Source organism: Lontra canadensis, unplaced genomic scaffold (assembly GCF_010015895.1).
Source record: "Lontra canadensis isolate GAN:19392208 unplaced genomic scaffold, GSC_riverotter_1.0 scaffold50, whole genome shotgun sequence".
NCBI classification, from domain to species: domain Eukaryota; kingdom Metazoa; phylum Chordata; class Mammalia; order Carnivora; family Mustelidae; genus Lontra; species Lontra canadensis.
The window spans coordinates 7,107,642-7,133,482 of NW_022631044.1; the positions used below are offsets into that span (position 1 = coordinate 7,107,642).

The window sequence follows — 25,841 nt, forward strand, 5'->3', positions numbered from 1 at the left end:
TAGCGTGATACAACTTATTACTTTATTTTTCAAATCTAGAAAGAATTCAAGTCTGAGTACTAGTTGATATTTTTCAGACACAAAGCAATACCGACGGGATTCATAAATATGATTTTCTGACAGATGGGAAAGTTTGCTAACATTTACAAAATATCAACAACTCTTCTTTCAAGCATAAGATGACTGAGACTTATTGTTATGATTACTTTTTCAGTACAAATATGAATTTAAATCTTGATTTTTTTGGCCAACATTTTAAGTAGTCAAATTTTATTCTACTTCCAAGTTTCAAATTAAAATAATAATAAAAAAGCAATGAAAATTACCCAACTGGCAACAAGTCCCATATTTCAATGTTATTTTTAACCCAACAATCATAACCTACTGCCAGTAATTATTCCTATGTATTTACTGATTCTTACTAAAGAAGCACTGGTCAGATATATCAAAGTGTAACTGCAAGAATGGTACTTGGCACTGGATTACCTTAATGCTTCTGGTATAAAAAGAAGCACTCTTAAGCACTTTTTTCATCTGCAATCTGAATTTCCAAAAGCATTTTTAAACTGTTAATTTTGCACTGATAGATTCTAGGGAGTCTACTCCCAGCTAACATGGTTGATTTAAAAACAAAACAAAACAAATAAATCCCTAAGCCACATGGTAATGGAGTATTACACTTGCTTTTTATATCATGGAAACAGTTCTAGGCAGACCAAAAGTAGAAGAAAACCTGCCAAATCAAAGTACTGTAAATAAATTTCATCTTACACACCTCAGAGCAGAAAAGCTCAAAAAATCAAAATTGTAAAATAAAAAAACCACTCCCTGCCCCCACGCAAAAACCCACCAAAAACACCTGAATTCTGAGTCTAACGTTCCCCCTAAAATGTTAATTCCAGAAGCTTTAAGGTACTTCAACTGTGCAGTGACTGTTGAAAGCACCACACCAGGGAGGAAATGCTGTAAAAGGGGTCAGCAGCCGCTCACCCGCCCCTCACCACCCCCACCCCAATAAAATGTAAAAGCCCCTGTAAAGTTTTTTCTTATGCTAATAAAGGCATACCACCTAGCGTGCTAAAGACTAAAACTAGCCGCATTAGAGCAGTAAAGTGAAAATAGGAAGCTGACAGGAATGATCTAAATGCCTACTTAGAAGAAACAAAGCAGCAGACAGGACCCTTTGCCCTCTCATCATGTTTGTAGGGAAGTGGTTGAATTAAACAGATTTACCCACATTAACAAAAAATTAACAAAGCTTCCCCAAGACACCAGAATAAAACCTGACCTTTCCAGTCAAAGGGCACAGAGAGGACTCTTCCATGTCCTGAAGTTGAATGAGTTCAAAGACTGGCAATAAAGGCAAAAAGAAAGCATTAGGGGTGTGATGTGAACAAGCTCTGGAGTTAGTTTATCGAACAGTCACACCAAGTTTCTCCAGCACACGAACACCCTTTTCTTGGTATTCTTGTCGGGTCATCCAGAAGTTGTCTTTGTCCTTCATGATATCTGCTAGAACAGCACCACCCAGGAACACCATATGCTTTCTGCGCGGTGGGTCTTCGATGCGGATCTTAAATTTCTAAAGGAGAAAGACAAGATCGTAAAATGTCACAAGTGCATCATGCTTTCTGCTTCATGAAGATGATTGTCTCATATATTCTGCTGCTGAATTCCCACAAGTCCTGTGATGTAAGTAGGATGGCTTGACTTTTTATCTGAAGTAGACATTTTTGGTAATTTGCCCAAAGCTCAGACCAAGGAGATCACTCAAACCATCCCAGTGTGCTGATTTACACCTGTTCCCCCATCGCTATTAACAACACCCCTTGTCACTCTCAAAATTGTCTTGATGTGAACAATAAACTGCACAATCAGCCTATTGAGAGCCCAAGTACCAGAGTCCTGATTGTGGCAGGTTTCTTCACCTCCTGGGGATGACCACATGAGAAAATCACTTAGATGTCAAAATCACTTGGATAAGAGGACTTCTACGGTTTCCTCAAGGTCTAATGCCTCTATGATTGCTGTCCCATGTAAAAGTAAGATTGGAATTCTTTTCTTATAAGCAAAGCTCACTTTCTATTGTCTCAAATTCAAATGAAATGTTCTCAAAATAAACAAAGCCAAATATGGTCAAATAAACCGTGGAGATGCTGGGGGAAAAAATGAACACAGTAACCAAAATTAGACAAGTGGAGTAAGTTTTACACTCTGCAGCCACTATTGATTGTCTAATAGAAGATACACCTCAAAGTGTGATCATTCCATGCCTGAAAGAAAAACCTTAAAATGTCATAGTTCAATTTACTGTGTCACAAATCCTGCAAAAGGACTCTAAGTCACTATGTCATTTTAGATTGTCTCCACATCACATAACCCAATTGTAGGATCAGGTATAAACACCAGTTTACTTACTTAAAAAAAAATAGGCCTGGCTTTGTCGCAATAAAACTTTATTTATACAAACAGGCAGTATGATACAGGCCTGAAGGTCAGCCGCCCTGGCTCTAAGGGAAAGCTGGTTAGCCCCTGAAGGCACTGCGGTCCCTGCAGCTCTGAGCGGGCTGCTGTTTCTCTCACACCACCTGGTCTGGTCACACCAATTCTTGTTCTCCACTGCTGCTTCTCTCTCCCTCCTCCCTGCAACTCCCAAGTTGAAACTCATTCTTTTTTTTTTTTTTTTTTAAGATTTTTATTTATTTATTTGTCAGAGAGAGAGAGAGAGCGCGCGCGCGAGTGCGCGAGCCAGCACACAAGCAGGGGAGCAGCAGCCAGGAGGAGAGGCAGGCTTCCCTTGGAGCAGGGAGCTGGATGCCGGACTCGATCCCATGACCCTGGGATCATGACCTGAGTCAAAGGCAGTCGCTTAGCCAACTGAGTGAGCCAAGTCCCTTGAAACTCATTCTGTCAGACCATTCCAGCCACCACTCCTCTTTGCCAAGTCACCTACGGGAGCCCCGGTGCATTTCCTCTCATGCGCGCTCTTCCTGTGCGTGTGTGTGCTCTCCCCACTACTTCCTGGTCTCCTTTGTGACTTCATCCTTCTCTCCCTCTCACTTCATGAGGCACACCTTGGACTCAGGGGACCACCTCTCTTCTCTGCAGCTGCCCCCAAGCAACTGAACACGACAGGTTGGAAACTGCACGTCTCGGCTGAACTGCATCACTTCCTTCACTTGAGCCCCTTAGTGCAGCCTGGCAAGCCCACGGCATGTGTCTTCTCTCTTCTATTCTTCAAGAACACAATTTCATACCTCCTCTATCTCATGAACTTCCACCACCACCTCCCTCCCTCCCAGCCCACCACCTTGTCCTTCTACAGCCTTCTTTCTTCCTCCCTCCCCCACGCCAGACTCAGTGATCCCTTAAAAACAAGTCAGATCCTATCACTTCTCCGCTCAAAACCCTCCCAAGGCTGTTTCACTAGGAGTAAAGCTAAACCCTTCACCATGGCTGACAGAGACCTGCATCCGACCACCTTTCTGACCTCACCAACCAGGCCTCCCCCTTACTCACTCTGCCCCAGCCATACCTGCACATTCCTGACAACCCAAGGCTTTCATTTTGGGGGGGCGGGGTAAAATTCTATTTATTTTTTTGACAGGTAGAGAGAAAGCAAACAAGCACATAAGCAGAGGGAGAAGCAGGCAGAAGGAGAGGGAAAAGCAGACTCCCCACTGAGGAAGGAGCCTAAAATAGGCCTCAATCCCAGGACCCCGGGATCATGACCTGAACCGAAAGCAGATGTTTAACGACAGAGCCACCCAGATGCCCCAACCCAGGGCTTTTGCACCTGCCATTCCTTCCTGGAAGATTCTTCCCACAGAGGGTTACACGGCTCACCGGCTCACTCTATTCAGGTCTCTGCTCAGAACTGATCTCCTCAGGGTCTTCCCGTGACCACACCACATGAAGGAGCATGCCACCTCCCCAGTCACTACCACTTTCTAGCCCCTCACCTTACTTTCCTTTTCTTCATAGTGCTTATTCCTACTGACATAGTCACAGAGTAAAAGTGGGGACCTGGTTTTTATTTACCACTGTTTTGTTTGTTCCAGCAGCTAAACAAGTGGCACCCAGAAGCAGGTCAAGAAATATTTGCCAAGTAAGGAAATAATCACCTGAGATTAATTTTAAATTATATGTATGACAAAAAAAAATCAGACAAATAAGCAAAGTACTTAGACAACATGGTTCCTTTTGAGTCTTTTAATTTATTTAATATATGTGAGTCCACACTCCATTTTCACAATTTAGTGATAGATGAAAATGTGACATTAGTATCTCTGATATATATAGTCCTCTGTAATATGTAATCTCATTATCTACAACAGCTGATCAAAGTTGTTGGGACAGAGCTCAGAGATTAACTTAGAATTAAATGACCCTGGCTGAGTGCATAGTATATATAGTGTACTTCGCACACTCCAGTGTTGATAAAAAAAAAAAAAAAGTGTCAAATTCCCATCAGCTATTACCTTCTAGTTTGTAAATTACTTTCTATTCTATACATTGACAACTACCAATTAAAGTCTGTTTCAAGAGCAAGGACAGCTGATGGGGATGCAAAATATTTGCTATATTATGTTTTACAATCTTTTTAGGGAAGTAAGATGTATACAAGAAATAGCCCAGAAAAATAACCCAGAATCAGAAATTTGAGACAGTCCAAGAGTAGCAATGAAGGCTGGTTACATATCCAAAAAGTTAGCTAAAAAGAACCCCAAAACCCCAAAGGCATTTCTCTCTCCATAACACAGCAGTCACCCCTTATCTGTGGTTTCAGTTACCCATGCTCTGGCAGCAGATGATGGCCCGGCCAACACAGCACTACATCACAAGGCCTGCGTGACTCCTGTCACCTTATCTCGTCACGAAGGCATTTTATCCTCACATCACCACAAGAGTGAGTATAGTACAATCGGATATTTTAACAGAGACCACATTCATGTAACTTTTTCCAGTGTACTGTTGTAACTGTCCTATTTTATTGTTGTTGTTGTTCATTTATTCCGGGCCTAATCTATGAATTAAACTTCATCATAAGTGTTCTTGTATGGGGGGAATCAGTATTATCTGCGGTTTAGGCATCCACTGGGAGCCTTTGAACATATCCCCACAGAAAAGGGGTGGGGGAAGGAATACTATATGGCAGGTTCTTCCTGTGCCCTTAGAAGCACCTCGACTCCAGGTTGTCTGTTACAGAGGAACCAGAACATGTGGCCTGGGACCTCACTGCCTCTAGCCACTGAATACAGAGGTGACCAGGCAGGACAACCATTCTGAAACAGAGCTTACCTCGAACGATTTACTTCTATCTCTTCAAGGCTGCATGCGACTTCATTAAAAATTTGTTTAGGAAGACTTCTTGCTCCCTCTGGTGGTTGTCAAGATTCACAAGCTACTTTACAGGTTTTAAAAAGTACGTTAACAGCTGGATTATTGACTGATACTTACAGAAAGTTTTTCCACATCTCCCTTTAAAACTCGTTCTAAGTAAAGCTGTTTAAGTTCTCGTTCCAACCGTGATGGCAGCCCAGGGTACATGGTAGACCCTCCAGAAAGCACGATGTGCTTATAGAATTCAGATCTAGAAAGACACAAAAGGTATTCATTTGGGGTTTCAGATGAGAAAAACAATCTTTCAGCATTCCTTTTATATCTATCAGTTTCAAGGGACTGCTGGGAGAATTAAATAAAATTCAACATGGAAATTGCAGGGCTGAACGTTTGTTATTAATGCTGTTATTAGATAACAAATCCTCTCTACATGTAAAATACTTATTATAATTTTAATGAGAATGCTTCTAAAGCACATGACACATTGTCCTGCAAATATAATTGAGACTTTTTAAAAAATATATTTTTATTTTTCTATTGAGAGAGAGAGAGAGAGAGAGCAAGCTGGGCGTGGGGGAAGAAGGAGAGGGACAAGCAGACTCTGCACTGACCTCAGGGCCTGACGTGGGGCTCGATCTCATGACCCTGAAATCATAACCTGAGCTGAAATCAGAAGAGTCAGATGCCCAACTGACTGAATCACTCAGGCACCCCTGTAATTGGGCATTTAACAATGACCAGAGTTAACATCACAAACTTCCACTATTTGGACTATGTATGTCATCACACTGCTTCCTGGAATTTACCATAACTAACCATTTTCTACTATGATTTCAGTTGCTCTTCCAATTTTTCCATTTGCCTTTTGTACTTTTTCCCTTTTGTTCCTTTGCCTTGGAACTAGCTGCTGTTATGTCAGGTGAGACTGACGTGTTTCCTCGTTACAGAAGTCTTCTCTTTCTTCTTTAAATATGCTACCAGTTATGATACCAGATAGTCAAATCTAAAATAACTGCATCCGTGGTAAGAGTAATAGAACTAAGTGAGGGTCTGAGGAACTCTTCTAGTGAAGTTCAGGAGCTGAGCCACAGCTATTTTGGCCTTATCCATCCTGGCTTCCAACGGCTCCGCCTACCATGACCCCAGCTTACAGAAGCGTGCGGCTTTTACGCCCACTTGCAGAGCTCCGCACACGAGTGTAGCACATGCAGTTGAGCTATGGCTCCACATGGTCCGTTCCCACGAGCATTTACAGGTACACCTTCAACATGCAGAACACACGGAGCTGAGCTGTGCTACTTCCCAATGCTAGCTCTGTTGTAAGGTCCTGAACCGGACTCCAGTGCTTTGGGAATGCCAACACTTCAATCACCACCAATAGGTATATACTTTTTTTTTTTTTTTTAAGATTTTATTTATTTATTTGACAGAGAGAGATCCCAAGTAGGCAGAGAGGCAGGCAGAGAGAGAGGGGAAAGCAGGCTCCCCACTTAGCAGAGAGCCGGATGTGGGGCTCGATCCTAGGACCCTGAAATCATGACCTGAGCCGAAGGCAGAGGTTTAACTGTCTTAGCCACCCAGGCGCCCCTAGGTATATACTTTTGAGTCCAATTTTACTATTAACGATCATTAAGTTGAGGGACAAAAGCATCTACCTAATCCCTACTAAGAGAGATTTAGATTTTTGATCATCTCACACTAAGTTTATAGCTTGTTATAAGCCAACTGCTTGCTATTTTTATTACTTTTCATTATTACCCTGCTCCTCCACCATCCCACAAAAATTAGTTTGATGGTTATTTAACCCAGGGTTAAACAGACAAGTAAGCAAACACTTGCTTTTTACAAAATGCTTCTGAGTGAATTCCTCCATAACCTGGGTGTACAGGAGGGCTGTTCAACTATGACTCAAACTCTGGATGCAATAAAAGGTTATCAACTTATTTAATAAGTAAATAAAAATTTTTGTATGGCCAAAAAACTTGAGACAAATGGAAAATCAGAAAAAGTACCTGCAATAAATATCACAGAGCTATAATATAAAAAGAGCTTTTAAAAAACTGAGGGGGAAAATTACAAAAATTCTACAGAAGCAAAAGCCATGAACAGATAATTCACCAGAAAAAGACAGAAACAGCCCTAAACATAGAAAAATATGTTTAACTTCTCTCTTACGTAAAATACAAATTGAAACTACACTGAAATATCATTTCACTCATCAGACTGGCAAAAAAGTTAAAAAGTTGCCAAACTATGACCAAGCTGTGGGGACACACAGGTGCCCTCATCTATTTCTGGTGGGAAGGAGAAGGGTCCTAGCAGTAACAAAACTACATGCATTTACTTACCCTCAGACCCAACAATTCCCTTTAGAAATGTTTTCAAATTATACATGCCCAACAGTACAAAAATATACTGTGCACAAGGTTATTAACTGCAGCATTATTTGTCTGCAAAAATACTGGCATCTACCTACGTAACCCAGATTCACCGAATGTTATGTATACACTGGGGAAAAAAAGGACAATCTCTAGGAATGGTACAGGATTGTTTAGGATATATTAAGTGAAGGAAGTAAAGTGCAAAAAAGCATTTATACTAAGCTACCTTTTGTATAAGAACAAGTAAGATACACAGAAAGGACAAACCCAAGCTAATGAGATCATTTACCTATAACAGGGAGGAAGACTAGGGTAGAGAACAAGGGGCTGGGAGAGTAATACTTCAAAATATGCTTTTCATATAGTTCTGACTAGATGGTAAGGTTTTACCTACAAAATTAAAGCTAAGGCATGACTATCCTGTGCCACAAAACAGAATGTGCTCAAAGAGATGAGAGCATGTCAAAGGATACACAGGTGTGTTTGAAGGGGCTCTCCCTGGCCAAATCAGGAACAATTTGAGCATCAAAATAAACAAAGACAGTAACAGATTATAATCACTGGACAAAATCATGAGTTCACATTGATAACAAGCAAAACAAGGCAATGCGCTTCCTTATGCTGGAATGCCAATTAATAAATATAGAAAGAATGACAGAATTAGAAAATTACCTTTTTGAGAGCACAATAAAAATGGATTTAGGCAAGAATCATAAACAATACTAAAAGGGGTCGGGGGGGCAGAGTTTAATGAGGAACAGGAGATCAATACAGTCCCAAGGTACTTTCCCACAAATTACTTACAAACTAAGAAAGGAAAAATACAAAAACTAAACAGAAAACTTCAAGAGCTTAATCCTAACATCACCAACAAGGAACAAAGAGATCTCATCTCTGGATGGGACACCCTGAGAAGGACACATCACTTCAGTAGTATTCCAGCCCCAAATGCATAAGCTGGATCTAATCATGAAACAACCTCAAACTCAAGTTGAGAAAAATTCTCTAAAATAATTGGCTTGTACTCTAAAAAGATGTTGCTGTTATGAAAGCCTGAAGAATTGTAACAGATAAAAGCTAAAACACGACAACTACACACACTGTGTGAGCTTAGACCTGATAATCTCCTGGGGAAAGGAAAAACTGTATAAAGGACATCACGGGGACAGTAGGCGAAACTGAAAAATGGGTGGCAGATAACAGCAGATCAGTAATCACTCTCCTGAGCTCAGAAATGGCACTGCAGCTAGTTAAGAGAATACCTCTGTTCTCAGGAAATACAAAGCAAATATCAAGGAGTAAAGAGGACTTACGTGTTCAACATACTCTCAAAAGGCTCAAGAAAAAAGAGAGGGAGAATGATAGAATAAACTTGCCGAATGTTAAAATTAGGAGAATGAGAAACTGAGTAAAGAGTATACATGACTTCTCTGTATTATTATTGGAAATTTTCCTTAAGTTTTGAATTATTTAAAAAAAAAGTTTAAGGTGGTTTCTGAGACCCAGTGATATATAGCCAACATCAAATGTCACCTTCAAAAAATTCTTTTGCCTTATCTGTTCAAAACCATGAGTGAAGTAATAGACAACTTAGTCACTTTAACTATACATACTCTATCTATTGATAAATAACTTTGAAACCAGCACTTATGATGTACCTGGTATCAATGTCAGCTGCCTGGATTGTGTTAAAAAGCAATTCGGCAACACCTACTCCCTCAACATTGATCAGGTGAGGCTGAAATAAAGCTTCTGGTGCTTCAAATCTCTCTCCCCCAACTTTGATAATGCGGCCATCTGGGAGCTAGAAACGAAGAATAACCAGGTATTAGTCAGCAAAACATATTTAAAAAAAATTTCCCAGTGTTCTTTAGAACACTAGTACTTTAAACATATCTGTTCAATAACCAAAATCATTCTGTCAAATAAATATACAAAATCTTAAAAAAAAAAAAAAAAGGAAGCATCAATAAACCACTGCATTTGGATTACTGGCTGGTGTCAATGCTGTTTCTCTGTTTTAACACATTTGTGGTTTATTTTATGGATATTTTTACTGTGTAGCATAGACACATTCAGTTAAAATTTTTAAATAATTTCTTTTACCAAATAATTGCACTGTGAAACTTTACTGTTTTGCCATCAAAACAGTTTATATCATGTGTAAAACTTCTGTCAAATCATGTAATCCAAAAAATGTTTTATGATCAGAAAAGTTTAAGAAACACTGATAGATTACTGTAATATATACTTTTTTTTATTTATTTGACACAGAGAGAGACACCAAGAGCAGGAACACAAGCAGGGAGCCCAATGAGGGGCTTGATCCCAGGAGATGATGACCGGAACCAAAGTGAGATACTTAATGAATGAGCTACCCAGGTGCCTCAAGATTACTTTTTATTAAGCAGTTCTACTGTATCCTACTTACTAGACCCTATTAAAATTTTTTTTTAAAGATTTTAAGTAATCTCTACACCCAAAGTGGGGCTTGAACTCACAACCCCTCACAAGACCAAGTCACATGCTCTACCAACTGAGCCAGCTACACTCCCCTCTAGATCCTATTAAATTTTAAATAATGGATAATATAATTTCAACTTAAGCAAATAAGATTTCTTACTTAAACAATTTTATTTATTTATTCCACAGAGAGAGACACAGCGAGAGAGGGAACACAAGCAGGGGGAATGGGAGAGGGAGAAGCAGGCTTCCTGCGGAGCAGAGAGCCCAATGTGGGGCTTGATCTGAGGACCCTGGGATCACGACCTGAGCCAAAGGCAGATGCTTAATGACTGAGCCACCCAGGTGCCCCAGGATTTTTTTTAAGAGAGAGAGCCCATGCACACAGGGTCAGGGGGAGTGGAATAGGGAAAGGGAGAGAATCTTGACCAGGCTCTATGCCCAGCGTGCAGCCCAACACAGGGCTTGCTTGGTCTGCTGCTCAATCTCACGGCCATGAGAACATGACCTGAGCTGAAATCAAGATTCGGATGCTTAACTACTGAGCCACTCAGGTGCCCACAGAGCAAATTAAGATTTAAACAACAGGTCAGATATCATTACAACATGACCCTATGTATGTAGAAAGTCACACATCATGTTCATATTTAATTAAATGAGAAATGATAAGTAAAAACTCCCATTTATTTATTAATATATTTTATTATTTTTATTAATTTATTTTTTAATGTTTAATTTTTGAAGTAGGCTGTAGCCCAATGTGGGGTCTGAACTCATGACCCCGAGATTAAGAGTTGGATGCTCGACTGACTAAGCCAAGTAGGCAAACACCAAAACCCCCCCCCCCTTTTTTTAAAGAGAGAGAGAGAGTGTGTGTGCACATGAGCTGGGGGGGGCAGGGGTAGAGGGAGAAACAGACTACCCTCTGAGCTGGGAGATGGGCTAGGGATTGATCTAGGACCCTGAGATCACGACCTGGGCTGAAGGCAGATGTTTAGCAGACTGAGCCACCCAGGTGCCCCTCCCCTTTTTTTTTTTTTTTTAAAGATTTTATTTATTTATTTGACAGAGATCACAAGTCGGCAGAGAGGCAGGCAGAGAGAGGGAGGGGGAAGCAGGGTCCCTGCTGAGCAGAGAGCCCAATGCAGGGCTCGATACCAGGACCCTGGGATCATGACCTGAGCCGAAGGCAGAGGCTTTAACCCACCGAGCCACCCAGGCACCCCGCCCCTCCCTCTCTTAAAACCACCTCACAATTTATTGGATTGACCTGAATTATAAGCATGCTGGTGTATGCTGGCATTTGACCCATTTCCATAGGAGACACCAGAATTAGTCTTACACTGACATGTCTCACAGTATATTTATAATAATATGACTACTGTAATTGTATTTGGATTCTAAAAATGACTTTCCAGTATGACCAAGTACCACAAAGCCAAGGTTTTTTCTTAAAACATTTACTCCATGTTTACAGATAAATGCAAAAGTAATCACATTTTTCAAAACCTCCACAAACTGTCTTTTAATAAATTATATCAAATTAAAAAAAAAAAAAACCACTCAAAAAACAAATAACCCCCAAGGATACTGATTCAAACAAATACCCTTAAAAAAACAAAACCCATCAGGTGAGTTTAGAAACCACATGAAATCACCCAAAATATCTGGAAAAATTTTATACACAGTACACAGTTATTGGCAAAACCTCTGTAGCTCATACTTCAGCCTCTCCGAGGGTGTGGTTTCTTTCCATACTCTGGCTGCTGGTCAGCATGGGGCCACCTGGCCTAGGAGCTACCAACCTCTAGACCCTACCCTACCTATTATGACTGTAGGATTCTCATTTTTTTGCACCAAATCTTATCCTATCCTTTACTTGTCTCTCCTTATCCCTCTTCACTTGTTCATCAGTTTCATTAGTCTACTGTTTTTTATTTATTGTGCAGCTGGCCCTGTAACAATATGGGTTTAAACTGCACAGGTCCAAGGACATGACTTTTTCCGACAAATACAGTAAAGTACTGTAAATGTATCTTCTCGTCCTTACGATTTTCTTAGTACCATTTTCTTTTCTTCCTATCTTACTTTATTGTAAGAACATGGTATATAATACATTTAACATATAAAATATGTGTTAGTAGACTGTTTATGTTATTGGCAAGGCAATGTCAGCAGGCTATTAGTAGTTCAGTTTTGAGGGAGTCAAAAGTTATACACTGCATAGGGAGTCAGCGCCCCAAAAGTCACCTATGTATATTTTTGTAACCCACCTCAAATTCTTTGAGAAAGGCGGGGAGAAATTAAATAAAACATGTTTTACATTTCTAGTTCCCTCAACTTTTTGTCTCATGCCATTTTCTTACAAGTCAGTCAGGTATATGAAAAATTATAAATTTAAAGGAACTATCAGAAAAGCTTCAGAAAAGAATCTCCAGGGCAGATCTGGAGATTAATAAGTTGCTTATAAATTATTTGGATCAGTATTGCTTAAAAAATAAAACAGGATAATTTATAAAAATTAACAATAATTTTTTTTTATTTTTTAATTTTTTAAAAAGATTTTTATTTATTTATTTGACAGACAGAGATCTCAAGTCGGCAGAGAGGCAGGCAGAGAGAGAGAGGAGGAAGCAGGCTCCCTGCTGAGCAGAGAGCCCAATGTGGGGCTCGATCCCAGGACCCTGGGATCATGTCCTGAGCCGAAGGCAGAGCCTTTAACCCACTGAGCCACCCAGGCGCCCCATAAAAATTAACAATAATTTTCAAAATCACTATTTCATACATATTTGTGATATGCAGAGCTTACATGAATCAAACGGTTTAAGAATATTTGCTTTTATTGCCCATTACTTGATTTCATTTTAGTAATAACTAGATCAAAAATGAGATATGGAAGTATTTTCCACCCAGATGAATATAATAGACTTAAGATAACAATACATTAAAAATTCAAGTAGAATCAACTCTCCTGGTGTAACCTATAACTGGGTTCTCAGTCTTACTTGTTATACTTTCAAGTTAACGTTTGTTTTCAACAGCTCATTAAGAAAATACAAAGTCAGGAAAAGACTGCCACCTACTGAATTATTAGAGCAAAACTATAGGATGAGCACTACCCAAAGTACGCTTCCTAGAACAGGAGTCTTAGGAAACACTAGAATCCTGTAGTCTAATAAGGTTGAGAAACAGGCACATTCTCACAGACATACACATACTAAGCGCAACAAAGGTTCTGAGAAGCTCTTCAGTAAAGTGAAACTGAATCCCAAACTTATTGGACAATGTAAACTCCACTTTAATTTTTGTGAAATTACTTAATAATATCTCAGAGAAACAACATTCTGCAAAACACATGTTGAAAAGTGCTATTTTAGATCTCAGAATCTCAAAATAACATCTCTTATCTAATTATATCCTAAGGTAGGAAAGCAATTTATGATTTGCCTTATTTCACATTATATGGTACTCTAAAATAATCAAATCAAAGAATCTTATTGTAGAAAGACATTAAAAGTCACACACATATATACTCTAACAACTCAAAACAAAAATACTGATTCTAAGAAAACCTACTTAAGCACATTATCAACAATCATGGTGCTCCATTTTAAAACCACATATGTATTAAATACCGAAAATACTTACTGTGTAAGATTCAACTAATACTGTGGTTTCTAAGGCCAGCTTCTGCTCTTGCTCAATATTATACCCCACATAACACAATTTTTCTTTAATCATGCGAACTGTTTCAAAGTCAGCAGAATGGTTGAAGGCATATCCTCGCAAAAGCAGCAGCTGGTACAAAAAACAGCAGCAAATTCACAATTAATCTGAATGAGTTAAACCCTGGCAAGCTTTCACTGCTCACTAAACAGTTCAAGTCAGTAACACATGCAATGGACAGTGGATCCTTAGGTCTTACTGAATTTCAGAAATGGGAAGAGTATTTTCCATAAAAGGACTTATATTTCACTTTCACAGAGAGTGAAAGAATTAACAGTTTATGAATAATAAATGGGTAAAGTAAGCTTAAAAAACCAAGCTAGTTTTAAAAAATGACTGTTTTGAGTGCTAACGTTTAGATAGTTTTGATAAATAATCAAAATAAATATTTCAATGAATATTATTTTAGTATTGGACTCTTATAATCTGCCATTTGCTCAATCATGCCATATTCATGAAATATCCCTAGGTCTTAAAAAGTTTTATCCCTGACTTCTAGCATTATGTCCGACATATAGTAGATGGGCAAGAGTATTTGTCAATGAAATAAATGATTAGAATTCAAATTAATGGAAAAAAATTTCAAATAAAAATTCAAGTTAACAGAAAAAAAAAACCAAATTGGACTTTTCATACAAAAACTTTAAAACCCTCAGATATTCCTCAGACAGAATTTTGGCCTGGAACAAGAGTATTATAGTTCTCATTAGCTTAATCTCATTATTACTCTAAATGAGACAAAAGGAACACCATGTGAAGATAAAGACTTATACAACCTATTTTACTGTACAGACATCACCCTAGAATAGTTTCTCAACAGTAGCACCAATGATATTGTGGACCTTAAAATTCTTTGTTGTGGGGACTGCCCCCACTAAACATCTGTAGGATGTTTAGTAGCATTCCTGCACAGCTGGAACAACGAAAAATGTCTCCAGATGTTGCAAAATGTCCTGGGGGTGGGGTGGGGGCAGCATTACCCCTGGTTGAGAGCCACTGACCTGGAGAGAATAAACTAACTAGTCTAAACTTTTTTTTTCAATATTAAAAATATACACATACCTCTAAATAACAGCCTTATATACTTTCTCCAGCAATGTTTTAACGAAAATTGTAACTAATTATAGTTAAAGTAAACATTAATATATAGTAAACACTAAACACTGGATATATTCCATGAAAACTACTAAAGATTGAAGTCTGGTACAACTGGGACTATTAAGTTTTTTTATTTATTTGAAAGAGAGAGAGAGCACGAGTAGGGGGTTGGAGGGGAGGGAGAGAGAGAAGCAGATTTCCTGCTGAGGGGACTTGATCCCAGGACCCTCAGATCATGACCTGAGCCCAAGGCAGACACGTAATTGACTGAGCCACCCAGGCTCCCCTCAAAGAAAGGTTTCATGGCAGAAAAGGCTGTCTCTATTGTTCAAGAAGTCTTACGGTCTCTTCTACTTCACTACCAAGTCTTCAGGAATAGCAAACATAATTATGTAATGATGTATTCTATTCTCATTACCACACCAGACAACATGTGTGTAAATTTTACATGGATTTTGACATGAATAATGGGGTAAATGGGTCATTCCCCCAGTGCTGCAGAAGATCTGCTATGATCCTGAGAGGATTATTTCAAATATGTTAAATTAGTAAATATAAACTACAAAAGCTAATTTCTATGGTATCTTCTTTTGCTTACCTTGATAAGATATCTGGTAATATCCCTTCCAGCAATATCCAGTCTCCTGGTAAGGTGAGGGAGAGAAAAGCCTTCATACACTGGACAAATGTGAGTTACACCATCTCCAGAGTCCACCACTACTCCAGTCAATAAACCTGTGTGAGAACCGTGAGGTTTTAAATAAAAAGCCAAATCAGAAAAATCAGAACCAGCAAATTTCAAAAATTAGTACAGAAGCCAAACTAGAAACTTCACCAACCAGAATGGTCTAGAAGACAGCATTTCTTTATTATTTGTTATTTTGCAGTTTACTTCTAACATCTAGACACTAAAGTGAGTGTTCTCACACATGCCTCTTGTGAGACCTTTAATCTGTGTGCTATCCCAAGAGACGGGAAGAAACAGACTCTGAGACCCAGGACTGAAAAACACAACATGTTCTTTTTTTTTTTTTTTTTTAAAGATTTTATTTATTTGACAGACAGCGATCACAAGCAGGCAGAGCAGCAGGCAGAGAGAGAGGAGGAAGCAGGCTCCCTGCAGAGCAGAGAGCCCAATGTGGGGCTCGATCCCAGGACTCTGGGATCATGACCTGAGCCGAAGGCAGAGGCCCAACCCAGTGAGCCACCCAGGCACCCCAAAACACAACATGTTCTTAAAGCTCAGTACAATTCTTTTTCTTTCCAATTTAATCTTGATCCCTGAATTTCCCTGAAGTGGAATTTTCTAAAGCATCATCGTAACTTTTAGGAAAACCATTTTGAGAGATAAATACTATACAAGTTGATAGTGAACCTGTTGAATAATGTACTTATTATTTTTGTCATATAATATATTCAAAACTGTGTCTTGGAAAAATTCCTATTGATACTAGATAGCTGGAAATTTAGAACAACTAACCTTGGCCAGCCAAAGGACCACTTTAATTATTCACCAGAAACCAGAAAGACAATCAATGTCAGTTAAACCTTTTAATAAAAGAATAGCAAAGAAGCTGCCTTGTTTCCCATACATACTATTTAAACTACAAATGAATGCAAAAGTTACCTTCTGCACTAGGGTTAATTTAGGGGGAAAAAAAAGACAAAACTTTTCCTAACTCAAATTTTCTAATAGTTACTAGTCTAACGTTTTAACCAAAAAAAGTTTTTACCTTATAGAATATGCAATGTTTGTAACTTTCTTTTTTTTTAAATTTTTTTTTAAGATTTTTTTTTAAATTTATTCATTTGACAGACAGAGATCACAAGTAGGCAGAGAGGCAGGCAGAGAGAGAGGAAAGGAAGCAGGCTCCCTGCTGAGCAGAGAGCCCGATGCGGGGCTCGATCCCAGCACCCTGGGATCATGACCTGAGCCGAAGGCAGAGCCTTTAACCCACTGAGCCACCCAGGCGCCCCAATGTCTGTAACTTTCTTAAGCATTATCATTTTCACATCCCTGAATAGGTTCTCTCCCTCTCTTAATACAAACTTGAATGCACCATAATATTTAATCATAATGATTTATCTTTGATACATTTACTCAATCTACCTCCTTCTGAAGCTCATATACTGTCTTTCCTTGATTGATGGTGTATATAAATCTTCATAAAAAGCTTCATAAAAATCATCTACTGCCTTTTAATGCTGCATTCCTTTCAACAAGAAAAACATCTCATTGCAAAAAAAGAGGAATCCACATCATTAATTCAAAAACACTCCCAGTAATATCAACTAAAGCAGGATTTACATTTTATTTTCCAAACAGACCTTCCCATCCAACTGCAGCTTATTTTCTCCCACTCCCACTAGGTTACAGACTAGCCTTTCGCAGTACACATCTGACCCATTTTCAGTGCCACACTATTTTGTCACTTGAGTATACACTCTTCCACTTCGATTCCTATGGATTCTTTGAGGTTCAACTGAGTTCATACCTCTTCATTTACACCTTTCCTGACAACTCTTACCTCCAGATTCCCTAATTCCAGTTATTCCCTTCAATCCTGTCTTTAGCATGCAGTCAAACATAGCTTCCTAAACCACCATGTCACTTCTCTTACTCACAAGCCTTCCACGGCTCCAAATGCTTCTTCCTACCTTGATATAACTGGTAGCACTAGCCACCTTGTTTAGAAGGAGAATTTTACCTGTGGGTCAGAGTTCTTTTGATCATTACTGGACTATCATTTCTCACAATTAAGGATTCAATAGTTATACAAAAAATGACTAAATACCAGGAATTAAAAGACAGTATCTTCTCATTGGATGGAAATAAATGCATGAATATTGCTAGAAAAACCTGTTATGGTCAGTTTTATTCAAATACAATTTAAACAAAAATTCACTTTATTAACACTGTCCATCCTCACCACCTAAATGAAACTATTATCACCAGTTTCAAAGCTTAGATTCCCCAAATTTTTAGTATCTATTTTTTTCCAAAGTATTTTCTAAAATAATTTCTAGAATTCATTTTTCTAAAAATGAAATAAAATTACCTCAGTGCAGGTAAACACTCCTTATAAAGTAACCAATGATTTTAAATTCCTTCTTCAAAGGAAAATTATTCATAGCTGGAATATAATCACGTTAAGGTCAAGAAGACCTTACTCACTGCCATGTCCTTTGCACTACACACAGCACAAGGTACATTCCACTTGATGAATGAACAAAACTTTTTTGAAAATTTAATTCCCCCAAGTATTTTCTAAGTATCTATATGTAGTACTGAAGACAGTTTAATGAGCCAACGAGTATTTCTACAAGGTGATTTTTACTAATCCATGTTTAGAATTAGATGGGTCACCACAGTGAGTCTTCTAAGTACTATGTCATACACACAGCTAATGACTAAGGCTGAAGATTTAGCTCAGGTGTCACCTCCTTTAGAAACCTTTGTCGTGCTGAGTCAAAATTATCTGTTTCTGTAGGTTTTTTTCCTATTGGACTCTAAATTCTTTGGGGGTATCTTCACATTTCAAGTGCCTAACAGGCTGTGTGGCACCTATTTGACAGCCCCATAAATTCTCTTAATAAGACTATCAGAATATAAAGAGCTCTCCCCACATGGCCAATTTTTATTCTCAACAGAAAGGCATGCAGTTACTAATGGCAGCACCAAGAAAACATAAAAGTTAGGAAGGCATTTCCAAATGTCTACCTTCTCCTCTACTATGTATGTAACAAGTGTGATTTTATACTAACCTTTTTTAGATCTCTACGTATTTTTTTTAAACTCTGACAATTCTTTTTTTTTTTTTTTAAGGTTTTATTTATTTGAGAGAGAGAGAGTGAGCAGGAGAGACAGCACAAGTAGGGGGAGCGGCAGAGGGAGAGGGAGAACCAGGCTTCCTACTGAGCAGGTAGCCCAATGCGGGACTCAATCCCATGACCCTGGGATCACAACCTTAGCCAAAGACAGATGTTTAACTGACAGAGCCACCCAGGCACCCCAACTCTGACAATGCTAAGGACGAATTCCAGCTCATTCTTCACTGCATAAAAAATTTTTACTTTGGGGCACCTGGGTGGCTCAGTGGGTTAAAGCCTCTGCCTTCAGCTCAGGTCATAATCCCAGGGTCCTGAGATCAAGCCCCGCATCGGGCTCTCTGCTCAGCAGGGAACCTGCTTCCTCCGATCTCTTAAAAAAAAATTTTTTTTTTTTTTTACTTTAAAAAGTTTAGGGATGCCTGGGTGGCTCAGGTCATGATCTCAGGGTCCTGGGATTGAGTCCCACATAGGGCTCCTTGCTCAGTGGGGAGTCTGCTTCTCCCTCTGCCTGCTGCTCCCCCTGCTCATTCTCCCTCTCTCTCTCTCTCTGACAGATAAATAAATGACATCTTTTAAAAAAAGAATTAAAAAAAAAAGGTCTAAAAGAGGGAACCTCCTACTTTTAAAAAATTGAGTTCTCAGACAATTATCATATGATCTCCCTGATATGAGGAAGTTGAGAGGCAATGTAGTGGGTTAGGAAAGAAATAAATGGGACAAGAGGGGATTGGGAGGGAGACAAACCATTAGAGACTCTTAATCTCACAGAACAAACTGAAGGTTGCGGGGGTCGGGGACAGGGGGGGTAGGGAGAGGGTGGTTGGGTTACAGACACTGGGGAAGGTATGTGCTATTGTGAGTGCTGTGAAGTGTGTAAACCTGGCGATTCACAGACCTGAACCCCTGGGGCTATTAATACACTATATGTTAATAAAAAAAATAAAAAATTTTTAAAAATTTGAGTTCTCTTTACCTTAAGTCCTTCATTGCTTAATGAAGGAAATAAAAATATATGTGGTATTTTATTTGACTAATTTTAGAAATTATGAAAATATTTGAGTAAATATTTGAAAAATTTAAATAAATATATAAATATTGTGCTTTTCTGGGATTTACAACTTACTGAAAAACCAAATTCCTCTGATATAAAATGCCCTTAATGTCTACTGAATTGATTATTCTAAAAGTTAAGTTTCACCTACCTTGAGCATACAAAGTCAGAACTGCCTGGATAGCTACATACACACCAGAAAACTGGTAAGTTTCAAACATTACCTGAAAATGCAAAAGGAGAGAAAGAAATGCTGGTATTTAGAAGTTATATAATACGTATATATTTTATGCTTTCTTGATGGTCACAGAGTAGATTAGTTGCCAAAACAGAATCAAAAGGGACCTAAAAGAGTCCTCCATTCTCCTCAGCTGTCACAGAGCTCCAATGCAGGGAACAGATTTTTGGATGTAGACGGAGTCCTCAAGTATTTCCTAAGTGCTACAAAGCCAAGATTTTTGAATGTTTTGGTTAATAGCTAATTAGAATGGAAGAAAGATTTTTGCATCTGAACAAGCCTTTCTTAATGATGTCCCTTAATGAAAATATCTTTTAATTCAAGGACAAACTACAGAAACTGCTCAACTGCTGACCTTCCCATCCCTCTGTCCTAACCTGGGCCAAGACTAGAGTTCTACCCCCAACTGGTTAAAAAAAAAAGAAAAAGGAAAGAAAAAGTAGTAAAATGGCAGGGCAGGAAGCCAAAAATATATGCAGTAATTCCTGAATGCTGGCAGATACAGAAACTGCCTAGCTGTTCCACCCACCCTCCCGGCTTGAGCCCTGGCTGTGGCGCCGCTCTCAGCTGAGCTACACTAAAGGGAGGAGTCTCCTTCTGCCCTCTCTGGTCACAACCATGCTCATTCTCTGTAATCCAGGTGGGCTGGAACATCCTGTAGGACGTTTTCTGTCATCTACAGGGAGCACTGCTTGCCTGGCAGGGCTGACTACCACTCTGTAAATCTAGTGACTTAGAAATTTTATAAATGATCACAATGAGAATTACATAGGATTTAAATGTTATTACTCTGAAATACATATTTATCAATTAAGCAACTAGATATTCTAACCAGATATTCTAATCTAGCCAGTACTCAATTAAGAAACTAGATATTCCAACCCGTATTTTATACCATATCCCCTCTCCAGCCAGGAGAAAATGGAAGAGTTAAGCTGTATTTGTATTTGTCACCTTCAAAGTCCACTAGAACTTGTTTTTATTTGTAAGATAATTAGAAAGTACTTGTAGTACTAAATGAACTTACTGGATAAGATTAAAGTAGGGCATTACCAGTCACAGCCAAATTTGCACCCACAAGTAAAAAAGAATATTAAAAGAACATGAGACTTTATAGCACAGTGAGACCAATTCTTATCAGTCTAGCAGATAAAAAACCAAACCAAACCAAACAAAAAACACAAACATGTCCTAGTCAAATAGCTAGCTAGTAGAAGACGCATCCAGGTATAATGTCATCTTTCTAACTTTTCATCCAAAAGGAAACTTGATTTTCATTCTGATGTTGTGTTACTTTCCTAAGGTGGTTAACATGTGTAGGAGGAACCTTTTGGTTTAATGCAAAAGTACCTCCAACCTGATTTTACAATGTGCTACTAAAAATAAATACCAATTACAAATGACTACTTATCCATCACAAAAAGTATTAGTAGTTATAAATCACTTAGAAATAATAAGTTGCAACTAAAATATGAACTAATATAATAACGGCCATCTTTCACAGTTCTAGGGGTGGTCAGGAGGGGAAAAAGAAGTAGTAAGATATAAGCCATAAGGAATGACATGGATTTTGTAACTAAAACCAGGATCTTAAATTTTTAAAACATTCAATATAAAACTTAAGCTTTAATCCAGAATTTAAAAATACTGTCTAGCAATAATCTCTTGTATAATCCTTCCAAAATTTCCACCAACAGCTAAATAGATGTAGAGTAGTATCTGCAAAACTAAGACAGAAACAATTATTACAAGCTTTTACCTCAAATATAACAAGACAAAGTCATACACTTCCTACCTCATATAAAACAAAATATAATGAAAGACAACCTTGAAAAGTTACTTATCTAAACTCTGAAGAATGAAGACTTCTTGCTCTCCGTACCTGCTTCCCCCAGGACCCTTCAATCTCCTCTCACTAACTCCCACCTCCCTGGTCCTTAGCCTTCCCACCACTGTCTGTTCCCACTTCCCTGGTGAACTGATTATCCATATCCCGATGACTCCCAAGTTTCTTTCTCTAGCCTCAGACTTTTCTTCTGAACTTGATCTTTTACAGGTTTCCCTGCTACCTGAAGATAGAATATTCCTATGAAACCTTAAGTAAAGTTGAAATGTAAATCAAAGAAGCAATTACCATTACCAAGCTTATATGGAAAATTGAGTGTTCCCAAACCCCAAAAATAACCTCTCTTGGGCTTTTCTGATAACCTAGGACACATCTTGCTAATGGATGCACAAAATGAAACAAGATAAAGCACAGGTGCTCACAGACACAGTTCAAAGCTATGGCGCCGCGATGCCGAGATGCTGAGTGTCATTCCAGGGTCAGAGTTTGGCGCCGCCACTCGCTCTGCTCTGGGTGTGCGCTGCCTCTAACAGCTCACTGTAGAAAAACTGCTGAATGCAATTTTTGCTTTTCCCCTTTCTCATTAAATGAAAATCCTCTTTGGAGTTCTTTCAGTTAGTGAAAACAGGTACTAATGTAGGTCTCTGGTCAAAGTGAAGTGGCATAACATGAACTTTTGAAAAGTGGGGGATACCTCTCTCTGACATTTTTTTTTTTTAAAGATTTTATTTATTTGACAGAGAGAGATCACAAGTAGAGAGAGAGAGAGAGAGGAGGAAGCAGGCTCACTGCCTAGCAGAGAGCCCGATGTGGGACTCGATCCCAGGACCCTGAGATCATGACCTGAGCTGAAGGCAGAGGCTTAACCCACTGAGCCACCCAGGCAGCCCTCTCTCTGACATTTTTGACTGGATGTCTAATGAGGGCCTACCATGTCCAGAACTTAACTCCTGATCCATTGCCCTCAAATCCTGTTCTACTTATCTGAGTCTTTTCCCATCTCAGTTGATGGTAATGTTATCCTCTGGGTGCCCGTCCCAAAACCTTTTGAGTCATCCCTGGTTCTCCCCTCCTCTATTACCCATATTTAATGCACCAGAAAATGCTTTGGCACTTTCAAAATAGATTCACAGTCTGGCCACTTCTCTTTACTTTTGCTGCTATTACCCCAAATCCTAACCATCATTATCTTCTGCCTAGGTAACTGAAAGTCTTCAAACTTGTCTCTCTTCCACCCTTGCCTCCTTATGGTCTACTCACAACACCGCAGACACCTAAACTGGAGCATGTCCCTTCTTCTGTGTGACAGCACCTCATTTCACTCAGAGTAAAAGAATAATTCTCTTTAAGGGCCTGTAAAGCCCTAGAAGATCTGGCCCTATTATTTCCCTAACCTCATCTCCTACTGCTCCCCCATACTGGCCTCTTTGTTGACTCTCTAATATACCAGGCTTGTTCCCATTTTAAGACCTTCACACTGGCTAGCTACTTCCCTTGTCTGGAATGCTATCCCCCAACATATCCTGGCTGATTCCCTTACTTTCTGTTTAAACATCACCTTCTCTCAATGCTTACTCTCACACCCTGTGAAAAATGTTACCCCCTCCCCACACCCCTCAACCTGCTCTTTCCCTCTCTTTAGCATCTATTATCTTCCAACAAACCAGTCAGTTAATTCACTTTGTGGGCAGTGGGGGTGGGGTGGGTGTCACCTGCCAGAACAAGTTCCATGGCAACAGGACTTGATTTTGTTTACTGATATATCCTACTTAGAAATAATGACTAGTTAGGTTCTCAATAAATAGGATCTGGGGGGAAAACAATTATTTTCATTCCCTTTTTCTTAATAACAATGGTAAAAGAACATGTGCTGTAACATTACATCACAGAAACACATATATACACACCCCACTTGAAAACTTACCTCTACAATCTTCTCTCTGTTTTTGGTGGGGTTCATGGGAGGTTCTGTGAGTAAGATTTTACAATTTCTGGTATCTATGTTAAGTTTCTCTGGTCCAAATGTATAATCCCACAGGTGTTTCATATCATCCCAATTTCGTACTATGCCATTTTCCATAGGGTAGTTAACTTCTAACATTGAGCGTAATTCACTTGCCTCATCACCGACCATAAGATCCTAGAAAATTATAACATCAAGGCTTTAGGCCAAATTTTTGCATAAAATATCTTCAGAAAATTACATTCCTATGATATTTTGGAAAACTAGGGAATAATTTAATTTTAATTTTTCTGGCACTTTCAGATAAAGTTCTTCATTCCACAAGTTTAAAAAATCTTTTCTTTCAAGAACAATGCCTTGGAGAGTTTAATCATGAGTAATAAATTTTTATGTACAACGTGGTTTAAATCAATAAATGGACCTTACCTTCAATACATATGTTTCCAAAAGAAGAGCATTAGCACAAATAAACCCCACATTTTCATATTTTGGAGGGTTTTGTATGAGGTTTCATCTGTTTCTTTTGCTCAAATGTTCAAAAAATAAGGCCTGTGATATGTGAAATAGCACATCAGGGAAAAAAAAACTTGTAGAAAAATGCTCAATGCATGCAGCACAGTTCTTTGTACTAAATATTGAAATGGTAAGTGTAAATGATACGTTTTAATGTACAACAAAGCATAATGAAAAAAGTTAAAAATTAAATGACTCTTTATTATATTGTAATAATGCAGATATGCACCACATTACTTGCAAATTTCACAAACTTCCACCTGCACATGCCTCAGTTAGAACTGAAATTAAGTTTTTATATACGTCTCACCAAGATCAGTGGAAATTTGTAGACATACCAAAAATTAAGACATAGGGAAACAATGTTTAAAAATTAGCTCATGAGCAACATTTCCAACCTTAAAGTATAATACTGGAAAACTATGCTAGCACACAAGAAGCAGAGTACTCACAAGTCTTGTCTCCAAGGAGAGCATACTTAAGATGACCCACATTTGAAAAGTCAAATTTTGTATGTATAATAAGGCTAATGATGTCATAGAATTTAAGCGTATTTTAAAAATCAGCTATTCAAGCTACTAAATAATCCTGATTTCTACATATACTGATTAATTCAACTTAAAAAAGCTATCAGAAATAGATACTGTTTGCTACAACACCGTAAGTTTAAAACATGGGGAAATGAAATGTTAAAATTAACATAAAATGTCTCAAAATAAGGTTTAAATATATGTGAGTTTAAAACTTTTAAAGCTAACAATTTAAAAAAAGATCAGAGGTAAACCAGGGTGAGGGCTCAAAAAAAGAATTCTGGAAAAATCCACTGAAAGCAACAACAAAAAGGAAAAACAAAGTTAAAGCAGATGCTAGAAATGTTACAAAAGCTTCTCTGTCGTAACTAATTTCTTATAAAGTTAATTTACCATAACATAAATACTTGAATTTCTTAAATATTAACTGTTTAAAAGAATCTGATAGGAAAATGGAAAATTAAAAATCTGCATCTGTGAATTCTAATCAATGACATGCATATTTTGAATTACTTTAGGAGAAGTACATTGATACTTTGAAATACATCAAAAAATGAGATAGACTAATGGAGGGATGAATAAATAAATAGGTGGTATGTCAGGAGAGTAAATAATAGTGTTAGAATCTAGGTGATGGGTATATGGGTTTCACTGTAGGATTCATTCAACTTTGCTATACATTCTAAACATTTAATCAAATGTTGGGGGGAATCTACACCTACAAGAACATATATTACTTTTAACCATTAACAAATGGTCACATACATTACTTTTTAACTTTTTAACAATTAACAAATATAATACACAATTTTGTTACTTTCCTCTAGAATGTATCATTCTGTGTTGTACAAAGTTAAT

The 25,841-nt window shown here is 38.4% G+C and overlaps 1 protein-coding gene across 2 annotated transcripts in view; it reads right to left on the reverse strand.

Annotated features, from left to right (window-relative positions):
- Positions 1-246: 246 nt before the first annotated feature.
- Positions 247-25,841, reverse strand: part of ACTR2 (actin related protein 2) — a 37,677-nt gene continuing 12,082 nt past the window's right edge. For both annotated transcript variants that reach the window (XM_032873770.1, XM_032873769.1), the window contains 7 exons: positions 23,902-24,117; positions 20,045-20,117; positions 15,610-15,746; positions 13,836-13,985; positions 9,383-9,528; positions 5,461-5,593; positions 247-1,582 (listed from right to left, as the gene is read on the reverse strand). In XM_032873770.1, coding sequence (XP_032729661.1) covers positions 1,412-1,582; positions 5,461-5,593; positions 9,383-9,528; positions 13,836-13,985; positions 15,610-15,746; positions 20,045-20,117; positions 23,902-24,117 — 1,026 coding nt within the window. In that variant the 3' untranslated portion in view covers positions 247-1,411. The remainder of the gene's footprint in view (positions 1,583-5,460; positions 5,594-9,382; positions 9,529-13,835; positions 13,986-15,609; positions 15,747-20,044; positions 20,118-23,901; positions 24,118-25,841) is intronic.